Source organism: Ranitomeya variabilis, chromosome 3 (genome assembly GCF_051348905.1).
Source record: "Ranitomeya variabilis isolate aRanVar5 chromosome 3, aRanVar5.hap1, whole genome shotgun sequence".
NCBI classification, from domain to species: Eukaryota; Metazoa; Chordata; class Amphibia; order Anura; family Dendrobatidae; genus Ranitomeya; species Ranitomeya variabilis.
Window position 1 is genome coordinate 257,454,209 of NC_135234.1, and position 25,922 is coordinate 257,480,130.

Below are 25,922 nucleotides of genomic sequence, written 5' to 3' on the forward strand. Positions count from 1 at the left end.
GGCGGCGGACACATAGATCTTTATTTTAAACACTGTTATTCATATATTCTCTGCAGCAAACGCTGCTGCAGGGAACATATGAATCGCGGCTTCAGCACGATGCAGGGTACCACACGCGTGGGTACCACACGCTCCGTGTGGTACCCACTCGCCATACGGGCGGCACACGTGTGCTGCACGTATGGCCTACGTGAGTTCCCAGGCACACGGACACGGATAACTCCGGTACCGATTTATTCCGGTACCGGAATTATCTGGACGTGTGGGACAGCCCTAACAAAGTTAAATAAATGTGCAGCAGTACCATGCAGGGGCTACGGTATATGCATACATGTAATATCTGTAATATTTACATTACTGCTATATTTACTATACTTACATATTTGAGATACTATTCATTGATCTACTTATCAGATTAATTCTTCATTGTTGACCCATATTGATTAATTGATCTTATTAATGAAGCTCTTATGACTGATATATGCTAATTATAGTTTTGATCATGTGTCCTTGCATATTTTCTCAGGTGATGCAAAGCTACGTTTTGGTAACACTCACACAGCGGTGACGTTGGGGAGCCTACTGGATGACCAACAGTGGCATTCCGTCTTAATAGATCGGTTCAACAAACAAGTCAACTTCACAGTGGACAAATATACCCAACATTTTCGCACCAAGGGGGAATCTGATGATTTGGACATAGATTATGAGGTGTAGACATCTATTTGAACTTTTATATACATGTATCAATGAAAGTGAATTTCATATCATGAGGCTGATTCATCAAAGCTGTTATGCCAGAAAAATCAAGTTAAAACTTTGAAAAGTCATCCAATGTTTGTGCAACGTTGAGGTACACAAAAGTTTAATGACATTTTCTGTTTTCACACTCAGCGTCTCTAAAATGAGCCCAGCTGGGGAGAAGCTGGGGCAAGATGGGGCAGGACCCGGACTGCCTAGCAAAATCATCAAAAGTGGTAGTATTTTTTTACTCCAGCGTCTGACATAGGAAATACAACAAGTTTGTTATTGAATTTGGCCCTGTGTGCGCCATCAAAATTGGTGTAACAAAACTGTGCACTACACCAGTATTAATAATTTGGTTCTTATAACATGGTTGCTTTCGGAGCTTCATTGTTGTTATGTAGAATCTCAAATTCCATGCATAAATGTAGATAAAGGTTATAAAGTTAATTGTAAGGTTGGCCAGCCTTTTATTGAATAAATAGGGCAACCCCAGACCTGTGAGAGGTACTCTAAAAGTGTACTTATAATGATGGTGACTACTTCGCCATGTTAGCTCTTTGGCTGCAGAGCTTTATCTCCTCCCTGCTCATTGCCAGTGTAGACTAGTGCAAAAAATAAAGCATATACTATGTATGCTCCTTAAATATTTTAATGATAAGCTCAGCAATGGAGCCATTACATAAATGGTGACATTTATTTTACCAATTTCAAATTAAGTAACATCTATCTTACCATCTCATGTTTTGATTGGTTCATAAATTTTATGAGCTAGTGTCAAATTTGGGTCATTTAAATATTTCAGGATGACTTTAAAATGCACTTGATGTTTCCTAATATGTTTCGTGCATTTTTGCTGCTTCTTTAAGTTTTATGCTTTCTTCTGCATGCTTCTCCGAGACACGTATAGATTACACATTACAATTTTATATTATGGATAAAATCTGCATTCATCTTTACAATGAAGCCTAAATTCTTTATAAATTTGTTTATACTCATACATTTCTAACACAGTTATGTGACAAAGCAAACCCACCAAACATTGTGGCGGTAATAAAATGATATTTTACACCATTTGACGAGTGATAAAGTGGCTGGAAATCAGAAGAATAATTGTCTTTATTAGGTAATTAGGCTTATTGGGTTTTTTTTATTAGAATTTTTGCTATTTATATTTAGTAAAATTACATAAGAATTACAATTTTTGATGGAAACTTGCAGCGAGCAAAGAGATAACAGGTGTAAAGGAACAAATAGTGTTCAATACCTTGCAATACAGCATTGGGTATGACATGGAATTATGCCTGCTTACATAGTACAGAGCTATGTACAAGGGGGTTCCATAAACTTCTGTTGCTGGCCTCTTCTAGCTCTGTATAACCCTGAATTTGGCACAAGACTGCATGTATGAGCCCGAGCACTAACTACCCCTCAGACTCCAGTCTTTAGCCTCTCATACAATCAAATCAGAGATTCTTGTTAATGACTTTTAGGATTGCTCCTTCCAATTGGTGGCAATAGAGTTTGCTTGCTCTATGAAGAGGCTACTTGCATGTTTAATTTCCCAGAGGAGCATTGCCTGGCGAATAAGCCTCCTTACACTGACATTTCAAACATCCCACTCCACAAGGAGAAACTTTACCCCATAGATCCTACACTCTCTCTGTATTTTTCACAAGCGTCCTTCCTTCCAGAGTCATAAATTGTGAGGACATTTGCAGTTTATAGAGTGCTTTATGATGGTAACATATCTATGCTCTGGATCAATCTCTGGATTGTGTTTCTGCCTTTACTTTTACAAGCTTAAAGGGCCACTGTCACCCCCTCCAGCTGTTATAAACTAAAAGAGCCACCTTGTGCAGCAGTAATGCTGCAGTCTAACAAGGTGGCTCTTTTAGTTTTTGATTCAGTTATTCCCTCAATAAAGCGTTTTAAAATTTGCCCTAAATACCTATCTTTAGACCTGGAGGCAGGTCTGAAGCTTCCTCTGTGAATCTCCCAACTGCCGTCACTCTTCTCTTCTGGGGATGTGGTCGCCGCCCCCTTCGCGCTGTTTCTTCTTAAATCCGGGCGCCTGCGCTGTGCGTGCCTGCCTGGGGCAGGCGCAGTCTTCATTGTCCTTCATAGCTCAGATCCAGGGTGCCTGACTGCGCCTGTGCGGGCAGTGCGGCCACCCTGTTGCTGAATTCCCGCCCCGCACTGTGTTATTCATTATGCACAGTACGGGGCTGGTATTCCTGGGCATGTGCACTGCGCTGTTCAGACGCTCCCCCAGCTCAGACGCTCCCCCAGCTCCCCCGCCTTCCAGCATTGTTATTTGTGGCTGCTTCATTCCAAACGCTGGCAAGGAAACCTGTATATTACAGCAACGCTGGAAGGCGGGGGACCGGGGGAGCGTCTGAACAGCGCAGTGCGCATGCCCAGGAATACCAACCCCGCACTGTGCATAATGAATAACACAGTGCGGGGCGGGGATTCAGCAACAGGGTGGCCGCACAGGCGCAGTCAGGCACCCTGGATCTGAGCTATGAAGGACAATGAAGACTGCGCCTGCCCCAGGCAGGCACGCACAGCGCAGGCGCCGGATTTAAGAAGAAACAGCGCGAAGGGGGCGGCGACCACATCCCCAGAAGAGAAGAGTGACGGCAGTTGGGCGCTTCACAGAGGAGGCTTCGGACCGCCTCCAGGTCTAAGGACAGGTTTTTAGGGCAAATTTGAAAACGCTTTATTGAGGGAATAACTGAATCAAAAACTAAAAGAGCCACCTTGTTAGACTGCAGCATTACTGCTGCACAAGGTGGCTCTTTTAGTTTATAACAGCTGGAGGGGGTGACAGTGGCCCTTTAATAAATGGCAAACAATCAGGAAATTTTATTTAGAATGACCTTTGTTCATCTCCCATCATAAAAACAATGACATTTTTCAGTGAAATCATCAAACTCGGTGGAGCAGCACTCTGGCTCAGTGGTTAGCACTCTTGGTTTTCAGCGCTGGGGTCCAGTTCTCAAATCCCACGAAGGCCAACATCTGCAATCAGTTTGCACGTTCTCCCCATGTTTGTAAAAGTTTTTTATGTTTCTTCCAATTTCCTTCCACACTGCAAAGACAAACTGATAGGGAATTTAGATTGGGGACAGCAAAGACAATGCGATATGGAATATGTTGGTGCTTTATAAGTAAGCATAACAAATAAATTAATATTACCCTGCAAAGAGGAAAATAGACTGTGAGCATTAGAAACATTGCTTAATGGCATCATACTAACAAAATGTATTTCTTTACGCATCAAGAGGAACGCAAGGTTACACTGGTCACATGGAAACATTTTTAATACTTTGCTCTACAAATGTGTGTAGCAATAAGATTCATGAGCAATATAGATTTATGCTGAATAGCGCACAAGCTGATGGTTATTTATTGATGATGTTCCGGAAGAAAAGGTCAAATTGTTCTAAATGTAATTTTTAAGCATCTACTACAATTTTATAATTGGAAATTGCAACTGAGATAAAAACAAATTATTACTTGCATAAATACATACTATGGGTACTATTATTGTGTTTTCTCTAAATATGCATGCATCCACTTTGTTAGACAGTCAAAACTAGTTTCTACCAGTGACGTACATAGAAGTTTAATGGTTCATATCAAAATGGAGTGTTGTCCATGGGATAAATCCATGGTGAATGGTCGATGGGTTCTCTGATGTCTATGGGAAAAGCTATCATTAATCGAAGGATACTAGCCATCCTAATGTCTTGCAAGGGCCAGTAGCCTCACTAATATCTAATGTTGGCTAATGACTGCACTGACACCTACCACATACATCTCTAATACACATCCACTTTCTAATGGTTGACTTTGTTCATCATTATTAATTATTGATGTATATTTTAATTTCTTTCAGCATTGATGTACGGCAATAATTAGCCACATTAACATTTTACTCCATACAAATAAATTATTACAATGTAATGACACTATATTGAGTACGGTAATTTGTTTAATTCAGGCCTTTTGGGGAGATTTCTCAGGTTTCAATTTTATATCCTTGATTAGATTGTAATATAAAAAGTACAATGAGTCAAGTTTTGATCTTTTTATTTTCCGAAGTTCAGCTTTGGAGGGATTCCAGTACCAGGAAAACCCGGTACGTTTCTGAAGAGGAATTTTCATGGCTGCATTGAGAATCTTTATTATAATGGAGTAAATATTATTGATTTGGCCAAAAGACGCAAACCTCAGATCTACATTGTGGTAAGAAAGATTTCACTGAGTAATTACTCTATTTCCTCTGTACTATTTACTATTTAAAGAGCCAGTCTCCTAATGACCAGTCGGTTCAAAATTATATCATAACTGATGTAACTGTACACTGTCTCTGTCTTAGTCTGCTGAGACAGTGGGTTCTTTGTGGGTTCTGCTTTGTCTTCTGAGCCAATGAGATGTTCTCCAATGCTTCAGGCCTCCTACAGCATGCATTCCCACACACTTCCAAGATACCTTGCAGCTTCATCTACTTCCTCACCCTTATGAATCTCTATTTTGTGCTTTATAATAGACAGATTGATGACTTAGGGGATTTGATTGCAGGAAGGAGTCCCTTTTCCCTAGTGTCAGATGATACAATATATGTAGTACTGATTTAAGTAAGAATAATGATAGGCTCACATTAAACATTCAGAATGTCCTTTAGTGTTTAGTAGGAGGCCCTTTAATATAATTCCATAGCATATGGTCATGGCTATGATGTTTTCAATGTCCGAAATTTTCCATGGTCAGACCATTCAAGAATGAGGTGTAGTAGTGATGTTCACATGAACAGTATGAGCAGCATGTGAAACACAAATGAAACCTATTAGCGTTCTCCTACTATATTATGTTATGGCATTTGCACAAAAGCTTTTTATCCAACTGACAGGTTTTACAAAGGTTCCTCACAGTCTCCTGATCTGAACATGATTAAAAATCTGTGACTAGAATTCAAAATAGCAGTGCATGTAAGACGACCCAGGAATCTCACAGAACTGGAAGAATTTTCCAAGAAAGAAAAGATGAAAATTTCTCAAACTAGAATTGAAAGACACTTCTCTGGCTACAAAAAGCATTTACAAGCTCTGATACTTTCAAAAGGGGGTGCTTCTAGGAGGTAAAAACTTTTGCATGTGTTAATTTTTCTTTTTGTCATTTTTAAAATGTAAAAGATGAAAATATATATTTTTTGCCTAAAATACAAAGGAAATGTGTCATCTTTACCATTAGGCCTTTTAGAGAGTATTTCATCTTCAACTTGCTTAACTGTTCACAATAACAGTAATTTTGACCAGTTTACATGCCATTGTATACAAGTAGAAAATCCTATTCTATGGGAAATGGAAATAACTATTGAGTTACATTTCCACTTGCCATACATACTGTGTATGTCTGATCTCTGTATTTCAATGAATTTTTATAATGGAAACCTCTTCATGGGATTTTTTTTTTCAAATTATCCAATTGTATATTAAGCAGTCCTGCTTTTGGTTAGAAGTCAGCCAATCATTTTTTTCTTTAGTATTAATTTTGTCTCCTTGCTGTTTATGTTCTTGTTATAATCATAACCCAAAGAACAGACATAGTTCCCCTTTACTAGTCTCTCAATACAGCTTACATTTGCAAGTTTTCATATTCTAACACTTTTTATCCTCCACTTTCAGAAAGTAAGAACACCATAGAGAAAAATAGTTTGTTGGGTCTGCTTCTTTTTATAGATCCATAAATTATTCAGAAGCGAGTTCTGTACATCTGTCTTTGAGAATACTGAAGAGAAAGAAACAACAAAAGAAGTCTCAGTTTTATTCCTTTACATTCTATAATCTAGGTGTAACATTGGCACATTTGGCCACCATCTATGGTGCCAAGTGCTCAGAAGTCATGTCAGATTTACAAACTATTCTATTTTTTTGAAGTTGCAATTAAAAGTGACACAACTTGAAACTTTGAAGCATGGAGCTTCTCCACATTTCGTTTAACTGTAAAGATTTTCTGATCTCCTACTGTTTCCCAGATTGGCTACAATCCTGGAGAACAAAAAACACATTTCTGCATAACTTAGTGATAGGATGACACGCCGTATTCACTTTCAGGCACCAGGAAATATTTATTTCCAGTAATAGGATGCCGGAGCTAATTTGCTTGTACAAATGTAGGGAGGAGAGCCAGGCTAATGGTCCCTCTTGCGTGTCTGGGCTGGAACTGTCGGGGCTGTCACCATTATTCTGGGAGGGAAAAGAATTCTGACCGGAGCAGTTCAGGACACCTGACTGATGGGAGCGGGTCCGACTTAAATAGCGGTGTGCGTGGGAAGACAGGGCTTTTGGCGGGGAACCAGAGAGTGAACACAGAGACAGTTGACTCCCTCTCGATAGACCCACCCAAGCTATCCATGCCATCATACCCAGTTAGCAAGTCCATCTCGACTGACAACTCAGAGAGACCTCCGCACCGTACCGCGACCAGTACAGAGTGCATAGCATCATTCCACTTATAAGTGCGGAGTCGCCGCTCAGCCACATCCCTGTGGTGCCAACTGAGAACCGGCCTGCTCCTGAGACTGTATACTTCTGCGGCCTTGTCTACTGAACTGTTTGCAACGTCAGCTGTGCCATGGACCTACACCTCTACAACATCTCGTGCCCATACCAGGAGACCATGTGCCGAAGGCCCCAGAGGATTCATTACCGTGAGGAGACAGTGCATCGCTTTTCTGCGAGACCGGATCAGAGACATCTCGCGCTGCCTGTGGCACCACCTAGCTGTTTTCCAGCCACCTTCCACCAAGGCCCAGAGACTGATAAGTTAAACTATTGTTACCTTCATTCTTATACCCTCTCCTTGACTTACTATTGCTCTCTATAAAAATACCTGTTAACCCTTGCTCTGCCTCCTATGTGTCACTGCATCCTATGCACCTGCTAGCATCTTACATTTGGCGTAGTCGGCAAGATGCAGTCCAATAGTATGCAGTCGGCAGACTAAGCAGTTGGGGGAGGCCCCAGGACTAGCCTTTCCCTGGGGGCAATGCTGAGCAATTTGCCCAAATTCACGGGGAGCAACACTATGCTGTGGAGCTGGACTGAACGCCTTAGAGGCATGATGAGATTGAACCCCATGACCCCTGCGCTGGAGGCCGAGGTGGCCATTATGGCATTGGACAGAGATTCAGTGATGTTACGGACCCCTCGAGACTGGGATACCTTTAATAAGGTGTTGCAGATCTTGGAGGAGACTCATGGAAATACAGATGTAGGGGAACTGAGAAGACATCTTTTTAGTAGAATGCAGATGGAGGGGGGGACCATAACCCAATATATGAATGCATTGCAAGAGCTACACACTGCGATTGATAGAAAAGACGGCATGGGAGTAAGACCCACAAACATAATGTTACGAGACCTCCTAGTGACTGGTTTGTGAGACATGCTGACAAAACAAGCCCTGCGAGAGCGTGTGTGGGTAAACCCCCAAATGATTTTCCCTGAGGTAAGGAGTGAGGCACTCATGTGTTAACAGGAGCAGGGGGTGACAGTCCCGGTGGGGGTGTCTGTAAATGCCATTGGTGAACCCCAATGGGTGGAAGAACTGAGGAAAGAATTTGTGAGTGTAAAAGGTAGAACTGGCTGACATAAAGAAGAATACGGAGGCTACCAGAAAGTTTTCAGAGAATAGGGAAGTCCCAGAGCCCCGCTGTGACTCCAGAATGTTTCACCAGCCGAGGTTCATCACTTGTTATAACTGCGGAGGGAGTGGACACATTGCCGCCCATTAAACTGGAGGGCTCCGAGCCGGGAGGATGCCGCCCGGAGCCAGAACAGGTGAGGAAGAGTAGTGGAAGTCCCACAAATTTAGTCAACATGCCCCTTGATATGGGCAGAGATAAATGGATGTGCAGTGAGATGCCTAGTAGACACAGGCTCACAGGTGACAACGATGCCAGAGACTTACTTCCGGTGACATTTGTTAGGGCTAGCGGAATGCACCAAATAATTAGAGAAAAGGAATATGGTGCGTTCGCAGCCCGGTGTCCACTGTGCAGAGATGGAACCTGCTGCTAAGCAATGATGGACTATATGGCGGTACAATGAGGATACACACGGGTTAGCTTCACCCTGTGTGAAAGAAGCAAACCCTGTTGCGTCACAGGGCCGCAGTACCGCACGTAACAAAACTAATAATTTAATAGCACGAGAGTGCATGCGATGCCGCACTGGCAGATGCCACTAACCACCCAGACTTGGGTTTGGAAAGCGCGGTGATAGCGCACGGCGCCGCACTGGCAGTCACAGCAATAGACGCTGTTTGTGTACCAGTGTTGGTTACAAGTCGGGCGCTAGATTACAATCATACTCCTTACGCGAGCATTCAAACACAAGGGAGGGGATGATTTAAAGAGCGACTTTCACTCACAACACACACACATATACAAGTGTATGCTAGCGCGCGGCCATGCAAACCCTTTATAGCTGCAGCATGTACAGGACCTTCCCAGAAGGACCAATGGGAGGTTGCCACAGAAGTTGAGCACCTTCAGGACCTTCCTGGAGGACCAATGGGATCTGCTGCAGTATCTGAGCATGTGACCCTCGATTTCCAATGGAAGATCTTGCCCTGGGCATGCTCAGAAGGGGAAAAGCAGGACTTCGTCCCAAAAGCGTCTGCTCACCGCTGCCCAGCACTGGCTTCAATGGCAGAAGCTGGAAAAGCAGCAGTAACCCTTTGCACAGAGTGAGACTGAGCAAGACGCTCGGACTGACGTCTCCGCTGAGCAGACTCCACTGCGGCTGATGCAGAATGAGAGACCGCAGCAGACATGATTCGAGATTCCCCCTGTGCAGCGGCAGGAACTTGACTCCTAACAACATTTTCCTGGAAAAAAGCGGCCTGAATTGGGCCCTGTGATAAAGTTAATGGTGTCCAACCAACTGCCCATCCCAGTCGAAGGGGTGGTATGGATGCAAGTGTCTATCTGCGGGAGAGACCTGGGACAGATAGGTGTGATACTGACCCGATGTCACCTTGGGAATGAACGTGCTGAAAGAGTACGGAAGTCTTCTCATCAGGGAGCCCTCTAATGAGATTCTAAAACAGTGGGGCCCACATACCCCCAAAAGGAGAATTTTCCAACAACTGGCCTGGGTGGCACAAGTGCAAGAGTCTAGCTGGGAGGGAGGAGTGTTAGGAAATGTAATCGTCCCCGCTTCCACCAAACTTGTTGTTCCACCGGGATAAACAGTACTGTCTCTGCACGTCCATGCCTGTGTCCCGTTGGAGGGGGCTGAGGTCCAAATTGAATCATCTTCTTCAGAACAATTACCCGCGGGACTCCTAGTGGCGCATATGCTAGCCATTGTATGAGAAAGGACTGTTCCTGTACGGTGTATTTAGGAAATCAGGACATCACCATTACTCCCAGAAGTGTGGTGGCCTGAGTAATGAATCCACCTGAAGAAGTAATACCCTCCCAAGCAGTACAACTGGAAATACATCCTGGAGATCCTTGGACTGTGGCTGTGAACTCCATCTCAGTACCAGAACCTCATTACATCAAAGAGGGCTAACACATACTTGAACGAATGTGGGCCGAGTTGATCGAACTGACACCCTCCCAGTTACAACAGGTAGAATCTATGCTAGGGAGGTATAAAGATGTTTTTGCTCTCCACGAAGATGATTTTGGCTGTACTACAGCCATTAAGCACAAGATACCAACTGGAAGCACCGCACCTATAAGAGAGCGTTACAGGCAAATACCCCCACATTTATACCAGGAGGTGAAGAGCATGCTGAACCAGATGTTGCAGGTGGGCATCATTAGGGAGAGCCAGAGTCCGTGGGCTGCCCCAATTGTGTTAGTGCAGAAGAAGGATTGTACCCTACATTTTTGTGTTGATTTCCAAAAACTCAATGCCTGCATCGTGAGAGACTCATATTCATTGCCCAGGATTGAAGAGTCCCTAGCCACTCTGGGAAAAGCCAGGTTCTTCTCTACATTGGACCTCGCCAGTGGCTACTGGCAAGTACCCATGTCTGAACAAAATTGAGCACAGACAGCCTTTATTCTTCCCATGGGTTTGTTCGAGTTCAATAGAATGCCGTTTGGTTTAGTCAACGCTCCCGGGACTTTTCAACGTCTCATGGAAAGGTGCCTAGAAGACTTGAATTTTGAATCCACATTCATCTACCTGGATGACATTATAGTCTATGCAGCTTAATTCGAGGAACACCTGCAGCGCTTAGAACAAGTATTGTTCCGCCTTCAGATACACGGACTTAAAGTGAAGCCCCAAAAATGCCATTTGTTTTGCACAAAGATTGAGCACTTGGGCCACGTCGTTTCCGCTGAAAGAGTAGAGCCCTCCAGAGAAAAGATTGCTCTTATTCAAGACTGGCCCACTCCAGAGACTGTAAAGGATGTTTGGGCATTCCTGGGACTGACCGGATATTATAGGCACTTTGTGAAGAACTTCGATCGACTAGCAAAGCCTTTACTGGAGCTTTTGAAAAAGGTACCTTCAGGTGCAAAAAACTGGAAAATCTGCTGGAAGGAGTCCTAAGAAGAGGCATTTCAGGATATAATGAGAACACTCACAGAAGCGCCTGTTTGGCTTATGCAGATTTCTCGCAACCATGTATTCTCCACACAGATGGGAGTCTTCTGGGACTTGCAGCTGTGTTGTCACAGATGCAGGATGGGAGAGAGAGGGTGATCGCGTATGCTAGCCGGTCCCTTCACGATTCTGAATGCAATCTGGACAACTACAGCTCCTTTAAGTTGGAGCTGCTGGCGTTGGTGTGGGCTATGATGGAGAGATTCGCGGAATATCTATCTGGCTCTGGAGTATTAGTGAGCACTGACAACAACCCGCTAGCACACCTGGAGAATGCGAGACTGGGGGCTCTGGAGCAACGATGGGTGGCCAGAATGGCGAAGTTTCGCTATAAGATTGCCTACAAGAGGGGAGTAGAAAACACTCATGCCAATGCCCTGTCTAGGAGGAGAAGTACAGTCCCTGACAGAAGTTATGTCGCTTATCCATGTTATGTAAATAAAAGCTTATAACCTGACGTTAAATTCATCCATTGGTTGCATAAATTATTCTTTTGAAAGCTGAAACCCTCCGAAATGTGGTATAGGTTAAGAAAATAAATTGGCATCAATACAGAAATATTGATCAGTTAATGAACACAGAATGGTCAGATTTTGGCGAGACAAAAGTTTTGTCGCCTGGTCATATAATGCACCCAATCCTAGTTTACATCCTCACCTGTGTTCAGTAAATGATCGGTTAATTAGTGTGTATATAAAAAGAAACCCAGCACCCCAGACCTTCACTTGAACTGCAACTTGAGCTCTGACAACATGCCAAAAATCCACCCTGTGACCAAATCCTGGATTATCAAGAGGCTGAAGACCAGATCCACTGCAGAGGTGGCTGGCACCTTTAATATGTCTCAGCGTCAAGTACAAAGAATTAAAAAAAGATTTAAAGAAACTGGAGATGTATTTTACAAGCCTAGGTCCGGCAGACCCTGCAACACAACTGCCTAGGAGGAACGTTTGTTGGTTTGAAAATCCAAAGCAAACCCCTCTTCCACTGCAGCAGGGCTCCAACAGGCCTTGTCACCTCAAGTCCCTGTGTCAACTAGAACAGTTTGTAGGATTATGTGTTAAAATGGCCTCCATGGTCGTATCAGTGCCCAGAAGCCAGCACTAAACAAAAGGCAAATAAAAACCGTTTGACATTTGCAAAGTCCCACAGCCTGCTAAACAGTAGAAAAGTGGCAGAAGGTGGATTTATCTGATGAATCTTCAGTAGAATTACACCACAGCAGCCGCAAATACTACAGGATCCAAAATACACCCAGAAAACAGTTAAATTTGGTGGTGGAAAGATCATGGTCTGGGGTTACATTCAGTATAAGGGTGTGCAAAACATTTGCAAGGTGGAAGGCAATATCAATAGCCTAAAATATCAAGAAGTATTAGCCACCTCTTATATTCAAAATCATAAAAGGGGTCATATTCTGCAGCAGGATGGTGCTCCATCTCATACATCCATCTCTACAGCAAAGTTCCTCCAGACAAAAAAGATCAAGGTGCTCAAGGACTGGCCAGCCCAGTCACCAGACATGAACATCATTGAGCATGTTTGGGGTAGGATGAAAGAGGAAGCTTGGAAGACAAAACCAAAGAATCCAGATGAACTCTGGGAGGCATGTAAGACTGCATTCTGTGCTATTCCAGGTGACTTCATTAATAAATTGTATGAATCATTGTTGAACCGCATGGATGCAGTCCTTCAAGCTCATGGAAGTCACACAAAATATTAAATATGACTCTAGTAGCACCACAACTTCATTCACCAATGTTATGCAACATATATTTGTATTTTAAGTTAATTATTTGTTTGAATATCACATTACTTTCTGTGGGCGACAAAACTTTTGTCTTGCCAAAATCTGACCATTCTGTGTCCATTAACTGATCAATATTTCTGCATTGATGCCAATTTATTTTTTTAACCTAAACCACATTTTGGAAGGTTTCAGCTTTCAAAAGAATAATTTATACAACCAATGGATAAATTTAACGTCAGGTTATAAGCTTTTATTTACATAACATGGATAAGCAACATAACTTCTGTCCGGGACTGTACTAATCCAGGGCAGGACAGAGATGCAGAGCTGGAAGATGAAGAAAGTTTCTGAGACCCGCCAGGATGATGGTGGCAACGCAGGAGCAAATAGACACCTTGGTCCAGGAAGGCATACTGGGATGATCCTGGGATGAGTGGGTTCAACTTCAACAGGAAGATAGTGAACTGGCATTGTTTAGACAGTGTGTGGCTGCTCAAAGACTCCCCAGCTCGGCAGAAAGAAGTACTCTGTCTCCAGAGGTGTTATGAATCCTTCGGCAGTGGGAACAGCTTCGGATGAAGAATGGCCTACTGTATCGGAAAGCATAATTGCGGACTGAGCTGAGTGCGACCTGGCAAGTTATAATCCCAACAGCATTGTTACCCAAGATTGCCATTACTGCACATGAGCAAGGAGCCAACTTTGGCCCAGAAAAACCTTCTAATGGTTACAATGGTTCATTTACACCCCCAGTTGAAATCAAAAGTGGAAGAGGCCAGTCGAACATGTGAACTGACTAAGCCACCGGAGCAGAGAGCTCCCGTCCAGTCCATCGTAACCTCTGCTCCCCTAGAACTCTTGACAATGTCTGACCATTGGCCCAGCCCATCAGGGCTATGAGCATTGCTTAGTGATGGCAGATCCCTTTACAAAGTTTGCTGTGGTGACTCCAACTTGAGACTAGACCGCAGAGTCTGCTGCATACGCAATCTGCAAGTACTTCATCCAACCCTATTGCTGTCCGAAGAGGATTCACTCTGATCAGGGAGCCTGTTTTTTAGGAAGAGTCATAGAAGAGCTCCATCGCCTGTACCGGATAGACAAGTCTTGTACTACTCCATACCACCCTCAGGGTAATGGTGCCTGTGAACGATTTAATTGTGCGCTAATTCAGATGCTAAGAACTTTAGAAGAAGACCGAAAGGCACGGTGTCCTGAATATGTTCCTGAACGGGTGTGGATATATAATAATCGAGTACATCGAACCACAGAATATATGCCTTACTTCCTCCTGTTTGGTCGACATGGAAAGGGAATCTCTGAGGTGGCATTGGACCCAGAAGAGGACTACCCATGGACGGGGGTGTCCTCCTGGGTTTGGGAACATCGACATCGCCTACAAACCTTACATCAATTTTTTAAAGACTAGACTACAAGAGCAAGAATATGCAGAGAAGACCCCATCCGGAGCAACAAAGTTTCAAGTTGGAGACTGTGTCTTAAGGTACCTTCACACTGAACGATATCGCTAGCGATCTGTGACGTTGCAGCGTCTTGGCTAGCGATATCGTTGAGTTTGACACGCAGCAGCGATCAGGATCCTGCTGTGCCATCGTTGGTCGGAGCAGAAAGTCCAGAACTTTATTTCGTCGCTGGACTCCCGCAGACATCGCTGAATCGGTGTGTGTGACGCCGATTCAGAGATGTCTTCACTGGTAACCATGGTAAACATCGGGTTACTAAGCGCAGGGCCGCGCTTAGTAACCCGATGTTTAACCTGGTTACCAGTGTAAATGTAAAAAAAACCAAACACTACATACTTACATTCCGGTGTCTGTCCCCCGTCGCTGTGCTTTCCTGCACTGTCAGCGCCAGCCAGCCGTAAAGCAGATTACAGCGGTGACGTCACCGCTGTGCTTTCCGGCCGGCACTCACAGTCAGTGCAGGAAAGTACAGCGCCGGGGGACAGACACCGGAATGTAAGTATGTAGTGTTTTTTTTTTTTACATTAGCACTGGTAACCAGGGTAAACATCGGGTTACTAAGCGTGGCCCTGCGCTTAGTAACCTGATGTTTACCCTGGTTACCCGGGGACCGGCATCGTTGGTCGCTGGAGAGCTGTCTGTGTGACAGCTCTCCAGTGACCACACAACAACGAAACAGCGACGCTGCAGCGATCGGCATTGTTGTCTAGATCGCTGCAGCGTCGCTAAATGTGATGGTACCTTTAGTGCGAGAGAAGCGTCCTCGGGACAAGCTGGAAAACGGTTGGGAGAAAAACCCGTATGGGGTAAAGAGAAGAGTTAGTCCTCAGGGACCCGTGTACGAAGTCCAGCCTGAGGGAAAAGAGGATGCCCCCACTCAAACTCTCCACCAGAATATGCTCCGACTTTGCTTATCTAAAAACTCAGTACAGTGAAAGAGGAACCCAAGGCTTCCGAAATGATCCAGACGCCAGTAGCAGAAGAGGACGAAGAAGGGGGTGAAAAGTTGAGCTCCGAGAGCTTTTAGAGGTTAGAATCAGAGAATACAGCCGCACCCATGACTCTGCCCAACAAGAGAGCTCCACTACTTTTCCTGATCTGAGATACTCCTAACGAACAACAGCTGGCAAGTCCCCCAATCACTATGAAAAAGAACATTTCATCTGGGAACAGTCCACACAGAAGAAGAGACAGTCACACACTCCTCGAAGAGTCTTGCCCGTGGAATAGGGAGGAAAAAGAGTGGGGGAGTGTGAGGAGGAGAGCCAGGCTAACGGTCCCTCTTGCGTGTCTGGGCTGGAACTGTCGGGGCTGTCACCATTATTTCGGGGGAAAGAGATTTCTGACAGGAGCAGTTCAGGACACCTGAATGATGGGGCGGGTCCGGTTTAAATAGTGGTGTACGCGGGAAGATGGGGCTTTTGGTGGGGAACCAGAGAGTGAACACAGAGACAGTTGACTCTCTCTCAACAGACCCAAACCAGCTATCCGTGCCATCATACCCGGTTAGCAAATCCATCCCGACTGATGACACACAGATCAGAGAGACCTCTGCACCATACCGTGACTCATACAGAGTGCACAGCATCGTTCCGCTTACCATTGTGGAGGCACCACTCAGCCATATCCCTGCAGTGCCCTCTGACAACCGGCCTGCTCCTGAGGCTGTGACCGCTGGACTGTGTACTTCTTCTGCGGCCTTGTCTACTGAACTGTTTGCTATGTCCGCTGTGCCACAGACCTATAATTCTACAGCATCTCGTGCCCGTACCAGGAGACCACGTGCCGAAGGACCCAGAGGATCCATCACCGCGAGGAGACAGTGCATCGCTTTTCTGCAGGACTGGGTCGGAGACCTCTCGCGCTGCCTGCAGCGCCACCAAGGGATCTTCCAGCCACCTTCCACCAAGGCAGAGATTGATAAGTTAAACTGTTGTTACCTTTATTCTTGCACCCCCTTGCTTGACTTACAATTGTTCTATATAAAAATACCTGTTAACCCTTGCTCTGCCTCCTGTGTGTCACAGCATCCTACGCACCTGCTAGCATCTTACACAAAGGTAGATTTCAGCAGAATCTGCCAGGGAAAGGTTTTTGTTAATTTTGAGGTTCCTCACACATTAGTCTATAGTTTCGGTCATTATTCAATAGGACAAATATATGAAAACCATTTATCCCTGCTATCAAGGAACCAGAAATAAATTGTCATCAAGTTGTCCTTTTTTATAAAAAATATTGACTGACAAATGTTGCTTTTTCATTTTGCTGTTCCTTATGAATCAAGTTACATAGAACTATAATGCACCACCAATAAAAAAGACCAGAATGTACCTCCATGTGCCCCATCTTCAAAGTTTTTCAGATTAATGTAGAATATGACAGATGAAATGCTAAATGTTTTCTTACCTTAATGGGAGCTTGTTACTCTGAACCAGGTGTCTGATTTACCTGCAGAATGTTAAAACGTAGGAGGAACTGATTTATATATAGGATAGAGGGAAACATTCAGTACCTCTCAAATTGTATTCATGCAAATCCCTGTTACTTTCATTCTTATGAGTCCATTGGACAGCCATATCTAGTGTATGACAAGTTTCCAAAATTATTATTCATATTTACTCTAGCACAATACTGTTAATATTCATATAATAGTGCCACTGAACTGACAAATCACAATGCCTTACAATATACATATCATACTCCCTTATAGTACAAATAAACCACAATATAGAACCTAAGTAACCCACAAAAAATATTCTGCTTGGCACTAGAGTCAATGTAGAATAGATTAAGCCAATAACGGTAGAATCTAGGTCGGAGAAATCTATGAATGGTGAAGGCCTAAGGGTACCGTCTCACAGTGGCACTTTGATCGCTACGACGGTACGATCTGTGACGTTCCAGCGATATCCATACAATATCGCTGTGTCTGACACGCAGCAGCGATCAGGGATCCTGCTGAGAATCGTACGTCGTAGCAGATCGTTTGGAACTTTCTTTCGTCGCTGGATCTCCCGCTGTCATCGCTGGATCGTTGTGTGTGACAGCGATCCAGCGATGCGTTCTCTTGTAACCAGGGTAAACATCGGGTTACTAAGCGCAGGGCCGCGCTTAGTAACCCTATGTTTACCGTGGTTACCAGCGTAAAAGTAAAAAAAAACAAACAGTACATATTCACATTCCGGTGTCTGTCCCCCGGCGTTCTGCTTCTCTGCACTGTGAGCGCCGGCCGGCCGGAAAGCGAGCACAGCGGTGACGTCACCGCTGTGCTTTCCGGCTGGCACAGACACAGTGGAGAGAAGCAGAACGCCGGGGGACAGACACCGGAATGTAAGTATGTAGTGTTTGTTTTTTTTTACTTTTACGCTGGTAACCACGGTAAACATCGGGTTACTAAGCGCGGCCCTGCGCTTAGTAACCCGATGTCTACCCTGGTTACCCGGGGACCTCGGCATCGTTGGTCGCTGGAGAGCTGTCTGTGTGACAGCTCCCCAGCGACCACACAATCACTTACCAACGATCACGGCCAGGTCGTATCGCTGGTCGTGATCTTTGGTAAATCGTTTTGTGTGACAGTACCCTTAGGACAATTGTAGGCCCCATTTTTTTTTATTGTTCTTTAGCAATCTGTTTCCATTTTGTTTCATAGCCAGTTAGAAATGTCATTCAATGCTATAAACAATAGTGTATCATTTCATAACTGCAGAAATGTCCATGCTTTCTGATTTCTTATCATAGTTGTGTTTGGTCTGTGAAAAATAAGTTAATACATTTGCAGGAGATGTTACAAAACAAAAATTAATGGTGAGGATTAAATGCTCAATAGCCTCTTTGCTAAATTATGTGAACTATTTGTTCACCGATGCCGTCAATGAAAACATTTTCCCTTTGATCCATTAGTGGATAAAAATCATCTTCAATTTTTAGTGATTTCTCATGAAGTTGTCCTATTTTTGTTGTTTTATAGGGAAATATAACATTTTCTTGCTCCGAACCCCATGTTGTTCCTGTGACCTTCATAAGCTCCAGCACAAGTTACCTGTTATTACTGGGCACTGCACAAATCGACAACCTCTCTGTTAGCTTCCAGTTCCGAACATGGAATGGTGATGGTCTCCTACTTTCAACGAAGCTTTCAGTAGATTTGGGTGTTCTTGTACTTCAGTTGTATTCTGGAAAATTGCTCCTAATGATTCAGAAGGAAATGGTGAATATCCAGCCTATAAGCACAGGTAATGTCTTCCAAGCTGTCTGGCACTCGTAACATCTTCCAAGCCTCATTGTTGTGAAATATTTTCGAAAGATTACAAGTTATGGAAGTTCCTTCCTCTATCTCTTGTCTTGTGAAAATATCTTCAGGTTGCCGTATTGAAAGTATTTAAATGCTTATCCACTTTTGCGTGTTATCTTCTTTTATGAACTATATGCAGATTTCAAACGAATTCATCTAATACAGCAACTTTGCAATTAGTCTTGATTGTCAAGATTTCCTGAACGGTATACAATTCTTGTACAGAGTAGTTTTTCTTCATGGTTAAAGGATTATTCCCAAAATCACAAAGTGGTCTTATAATAATGTATGTATAATAATGTAACACATACAGTATTGCGCAGAAATTTTAGGTACGTGTGGAAAAATGCTGCAAAGTAAGAATATTTTGTAAAAAAAAAGTGTTAATAGTTCAATAGAGTAAACAAAAGAGAAATCTAAATCAAATCAATATTTGGTGAGACCATCCTTTGTCTTCAAAACAACACCAAGTCTTCTAGCTACTCTTGCAAGTTTACCTAGAAGAACTGAGGTTTTGAAGTTGTTTTAAAGGTTAAGGTGGCCAAATAATGAATTGATTTTTTTTTTGTAATTGATAAAAATAAATTATTAGCACTATTTTCTAAAACAATTCATTCTTTGCCGCATTTTTGCATAACTGGCTAGAACTTTTGCACTGTACTTTATATTTATGAAGTTGTGTCACTACAACTCCTTTTTAAATCCGTCTTGTTTTGCACACATCATGTTCCAAAAGAAGTGCTTCCAGACATCTTCAGTTGTCATTGGGGCCTTCCTGCTGTAGATCCAGTAATTCTAAGGGTATGTGTCCACGTTCAGGATTGCATCAGGATTTGGTCAGGATTTTTCATCAGTATTTGTAAGCCAAAACCAGGAGTGGGTGATAAATGCAAAAGTGGAGCATATGTTTCTATTATACTTTTCCTCTAATTGTTCCACTCCTGGTTTTGGCTTACAAATACTGATGAAAAATCCTGACCAAATCCTGATGCAATCCTGAACGTGGACACATACCCTAATAGTCTATCTTGTGCAGTGCAGTTTTTCTCAACCTTTAGCAAGTTGAGCTGGGCTGTGTTTGTTGTGTGCTGTTGAGAAATCAGTGGTGTGAAACTGCAAATGCTGCTCTTTTGATGCTTATGGTGAAAGATAATCATCTGCCATGTGGATCAACAGAGCAACTTTACAGTATCACAATTCTGTTCTATAATGCAAAGATACACCACTCAGCTAGTTGCTCAGCTAGAAACCAGCTAAAATTATGTAAAACTGAACTAAGGAGAAGCATAGTACTATTGGGAAATGTTTTGCAGTGTAATAATGGGTCCCCCCATTCAGCTTTGTGGAACTGCATGCAAATATAGGCAAGCAGAATGTAGCTTTATTTAAATTAGACTGTATATTAACAGAATTTAGTCATTTGCTGCGTCTTGTGAAAACAATGTGTGGGAATTTCTCCTGAAATGACTGCAGTAGATTGCTTTACTATTTTTGTCACCTCACCTAATAACATAAGGGGATACATACAGTAGAAAAAGCTCATAACACATGACTGCAACATATGAAAGCACAGGGTCTACTTGTATTCTGTACCATGGAAACACAAAGGTCAGCAAAATAATTAATACATGATTAATACCAAAAATATTAAGAGAGATTTTACAAGTTTTACAAAACTGTTGTAATTACATTGCATCAACTCGGAACTACTGAAAACAGGGGCAAGCAATGAGTGCCGCCAATGATGCTCTGTGTTATGAATTCTGTTTGTGGGCTCCCTCTGGTGGCTACTGGTGGTACTGGTTGACTTCTGTCTTCTATCTCCAGTGCACCTGTTCCCATCAGGAAATGGGAGTTTCCTATATAGTCTGGCTTCTCACTCATTTACTTGCCGGCTATCAATGTTACCAGAGCTCCTCTGTTACTTGCTACCTGCTCCAAGTCTGCTGAGTCAGATAAGTTTGATCATTTGTACCTTTTGTCCAGCGTGCATTTATATGAATCTTGCTGCTGGAAGCTCTAGTGAACTGAAATGACCACTCCGGTGTCATGAGTTGATACCGGAGTTTAAAGTCATTTCAGGATGGTATTTTGTAGGGTTTTGAGTTGACCGCGAAGTCCACTTTTGTATTTTCTGCTATCTAGTTAGTGGGCCTCTCTTTGCTGAACCTGTATTCATACTACGTATGTGTTTTCTTCTTAACTAACCGTCATTATATGTTGGGGGCTACTATCACTTTGGGGTTTTCTCTGGAGGCAAGCCAGGTCTGTGTTTCTTCTATTAGGGGTAGCTAGATCTCCGGCTGGTGCGAGACGTCTAGGGATAAAACGCAGGTACGTTCCCCGGCCACTGGTAGTTGTGCGTGAGGTTCAGCATCGCGGTCAGCTTAGATTCCATCTTCCTAGAGCTAGTCCTGTTTTTGCCCATGTCCCTGCCATTGGGAATCATGACAGTATAGCCGGCCCTACTGTGTTAAGTATTGGCTGAAGAAGGAGAGAAAAGAAGTCTCTGACAACTTTTTTTTTTTTTTTTTTTTTACTCTGAAGTCTGTCTAGCCATAATTTTTGTCTGCTTCTTTCCCCTCCTCTTAATCCCTGAATGGCTCAGATCTCAGCTGCTGAGAAATGGATATCCAGAGTTTAGCTTCAAATCTGATTATTCTTGCTTCTAAGGTGCAAAATATACAAGATTTCGTCATACATGCTCCTATGTCTGAACCTAAAATTCCTATACCAGAGTTTTTTTCTGGAGATAGATCTCGTTTTTTGAATTTTAAGCACAATTGTAAATTGTATCTTTCTCTGAGACCTCACTCCGCTGGAAACCCTGCTCAGCAGGTTAAGATTGTTATTTCCTTGCTGCGGGGTGACCCCCAGAATTGGGCATTTGCATTGGCGCCAGGGGATCCTGCGCTGCTCAATGTGGATGCGTTTTTTCTGGGGCTGGGGTTGCTCTATGAGGAACCGAATTTGGAGATTCAAGCTGAAAAGGCCTTGATAGCCCTCTCTCAAGGGCATGATGAAGCTAAATGGTCTGTGCTTACTCAGTGGAATGAGTGCGCCCTGGCGGCGAATTTCAGAGAGGGTCTCTCTGACGCCGTTAAAGATGTCATGGTGGGGTTTCCTACGCCCACAGGTCTGAATGAGTCCATGACAATGGCTATTCAGATTGACCGGCGTTTGCGGGAGCGCAAACCTGTGCACCATTTGGCGGTGTCTTCTGAGCAGGCACCGGAGAATATGCAATGTGATAGAATTCTGTCCAGAAGTGAACGGCAGAATTATAGGCGTAAAAATGGGTTGTGTTTCTATTGTGGCGATTCTGCTCATGTTATATCAGCATGCTCTAAACGCACTAAAAGGGTTGATAAGTCTTTTGCAGTTAGCAACTTGCAGTCTAAGTTTCTTTTGTCTGTAACTTTGATTTGTTCGTTATCATCTATTAATGTGAATGCCTATGTGGACTCTGGCGCCGCCCTGAGTCTTATGGATTGGTCCTTTGCCAGGCGCTGTGGGTTTAGTCTAGAGTCTCTGGAAGTCCCTATTCCTTTGAAGGGTATCGACTCCACACCATTGGCTAGGAATAAACCTCAATACTGGACACAAGTGACTATGTGTATGACTCCAGACCATCAGGAGGTGATTCGATTCCTTGTGTTGCATAATTTGCATGATGTCTTAGTGCTTGGATTGCCATGGTTACAAACTCACAATCCAGTTCTTGACTGGAAAACAATGTCCGTATTAAGCTGGGGATGTCAGGGGGTTCATGAGGGAGTACCTTTGGTTTCCATTGCTTCATCTACTCCCTCTGAGGTTCCGGCATTTTTGTCTGACTATTGTGATGTTTTTGAGGAGCCTAAACTTAGTTCGCTCCCTCCTCACAGGGATTGCGATTGTGCTATAGATTTGATTCCTGGCAGCAAATTTCCTAAAGGTCGTTTGTTTAATCTGTCTGTGCCGGAGCATGCTGCTATGCGAGAGTATATTAAGGAGTCCTTGGAAAAGGGACATATTCGTCCATCCTCATCCCCTTTAGGAGCAGGTTTTTTTTTCGTGGGTAAAAAAGATGGTTCCCTGAGGCCTTGTATTGATTATCGGCTGTTGAATAAGATTACAGTCAAATATCAGTATCCTTTGGCACTGTTGACTGATTTGTTTGCTCGTATTAAGGGGGCAAGGTGGTTCTCTAAGATTGACCTTCGGGGTGCGTATAATTTGGTGCGGATTAAGCAGGGAGATGAGTGGAAAACTGCATTTAATACGCCCGAGGGCCATTTTGAGTATCTGGTAATGCCTTTTGGTCTTTCTAATGCCCCTTCAGTCTTTCAGTCCTTTATGCACAATATTTTCCGTGACAATCTGGATAAATTTATGATTGTGTATCTGGATGATATTTTGATTTTTTCCGATGACTGGGAGTCGCATGTTCAACAGGTCAGGAAGGTTTTTCAGGTTTTGCGGGCCAATTCTTTGTTTGTAAAGGGTTCAAAGTGTATTTTTGGGGTTCAGAAGATCTCTTTTTTGGGGTACATTTTTTCCCCTTCTTCTATTGAGATGGATCCTGTCAAGGTTCGGGCTATTTGTGATTGGACGCAACCGACTTCCCTTAAGAGCTTTCAGAAATTCTTGGGCTTTGCTAATTTCTATTGTCGATTTATAACTGGTTCTTCAAGTGTTGTTAAGCCTCTAACGGATTTGACTAAGAAGGGTGCTGATGTTTCCAATTGGTCCTCGGCAGCTGTGGAGGCCTTTCGGGAGCTTAAGCACCACTTTTCTTCTGCTCCTGTGTTGCGCCAACCTGATGTTTCACTTCCTTTTCAGGGTGAAGTTGATGCTTCAGAGATCGGAGCGGGGGCGGTTTTGTCGCAGAGAAGTGCCGATTGCTCGGTGATGAGACCATGTGCATTCTTTTCTCTAAAATTTTCGCCCGCCGAGCGAAATTATGATGTTGGTAATCGGGAACTCTTGGCTATGAAGTGGGCCTTTGAGGAGTGGCGTCATTGGCTTGAGGGTGCTAGGCATCAGGTGGTGGTCTTGACTGATCACAAGAATCTGATTTACCTTGAGTCAGCCAGGCGTCTGAATCCTAGACAGGCGCGCTGGTCGTTGTTTTTCTCCCGGTTTAATTTTGTGGTCTCATATCTACCAGGTTCAAAAAATGTGAAGGCAGATGCCCTTTCTAGGAGTTTTGAGCCTGACTCCCCTGGTGATTCTGAGCCTACGGGTATCCTTAAGGATGGGGTGATATTGTCTGCTGTCTCTCCAGACTTGCGACGTGCTTTGCAGGAGTTTCAAGTGGATAGGCCTGATCGTTGTCCGCCTGGGAGACTGTTTGTTCCAGATGAGTGGACCAGTAGAGTCATCTTGGAAGTTCATTCTTCTGTGTTGGCAGGCCACCCTGGAATCTTTGGTACCAGAGATTTGGTGGCCAGGTCCTTCTGGTGGCCTTCCCTGTCTCGGGATGTGCGTACTTTTGTACAGTCTTGTGATGTTTGTGCTCGGGCCAAGCCTTGTTGTTCTCGGGCTAGTGGATTGTTGTTGCCCTTGCCTATTCCGAAGAGGCCTTGGACGCACATCTCTATGGACTTTATTTCGGATCTCCCGGTTTCTCAGAAAATGACCGTCATCTGGGTGGTGTGTGACCGTTTTTCTAAAATGGTTCATTTGGTAACCTTGCCCAAGTTGCGTTCTTCATCGGAGTTGGTTCCTCTATTTTTTCAGAATGTGGTTCGTCTACATGGTATCCCGGAAAACATCGTTTCTGACAGGGGATCCCAATTTGTGTCTAGATTTTGGCGGGCGTTCTGTGCCAGGATGGGCATTGATTTGTCTTTTTCGTCTGCTTTCCATACTCAGACGAATGGCCAGACAGAGCGAACTAATCAGACCTTGGAGACTTATTTGAGGTGTTTTGTGTCTGCTGATCAAGATGACTGGGTCGCCTTTTTGCCGTTGGCGGAGTTTGCCCTTAATAATCGGGCTAGTTCTGCCACTCTGGTTTCTCCTTTCTTCTGCAATTTGGGGTTTCACCCTCGTTTTTCATCTGGTCTGGTGGAATCTTCAGATTGTCCTGGAGTGGACACTATGGTGGATAGATTGCACCAGATTTGGAGTCATGTGGTGGACAACTTGAAGTTGTCCCAGGAGAAGACTCAGCAGTTTGCTAATCGTCATCGTCGTGCTGGTAATCGTCTTCGCGTTGGGGACTTGGTGTGGTTATCTTCTCGTTTTGTCCCTATGAAGGTCTCTTCTCCTAAGTTTAAACCTCGGTTCATAGGTCCTTATAAGATTTTGGAGATTCTTAATCCTGTATCGTTTCGTTTGGACCTACCAGCATCTTTCACTATTCATAATGTCTTCCATCGGTCTTTGTTGCGGAGGTACGAGATACCGGTTGTTCCTTCTGTTGAGCCTCCTGCTCCTGTGCTGGTGCAGGGTGAATTGGAGTATGTTGTGGAGAAGATTTTGGACTCTCGCATTTCCAGACGGAGACTTCAATATTTGGTCAAATGGAAGGGATACGGTCAGGAGGATAATTCTTGGGTGACTGCCTCTGATGTTCATGCCTCTGATTTGGTTCGCGCCTTTCATAGGGCTCGTCCAGATCGCCCTGGTGGTTCTCATGAGGGTTCGGTGCCCCCTCCTCAAGGGGGGGGTACTGTTGTGAATTCTGTTTGTGGGCTCCCTCTGGTGGCTACTGGTGGTACTGGTTGACTTCTGTCTTCTATCTCCAGTGCACCTGTTCCCATCAGGAAATGGGAGTTTCCTATATAGTCTGGCTTCTCACTCATTTACTTGCCGGCTATCAATGTTACCAGAGCTCCTCTGTTACTTGCTACCTGCTCCAAGTCTACAGAGTCAGATAAGTTTGATCATTTGTACCTTTTGTCCAGCGTGCATTTATATGAATCTTGCTGCTGGAAGCTCTAGTGAGCTGAAATGACCACTCCGGTGTCATGAGTTGATACCGGAGTTTAAAGTCATTTCAGGATGGTATTTTGTAG

The 25,922-nt window shown here is 43.8% G+C and overlaps 1 protein-coding gene across 1 annotated transcript in view; it reads left to right on the plus strand.

The window, feature by feature from the left end:
• The window catches only part of LOC143815804 (contactin-associated protein-like 5), a 1,144,596-nt gene that overhangs the window by 559,191 nt on the left and 559,483 nt on the right, over nucleotides 1-25,922 (plus strand). Inside the window, exons 6-8 of the mRNA XM_077295418.1 lie at nucleotides 527-711; nucleotides 4,858-5,001; nucleotides 18,592-18,856. Coding sequence (XP_077151533.1) covers nucleotides 527-711; nucleotides 4,858-5,001; nucleotides 18,592-18,856 — 594 coding nt within the window. The remainder of the gene's footprint in view (nucleotides 1-526; nucleotides 712-4,857; nucleotides 5,002-18,591; nucleotides 18,857-25,922) is intronic.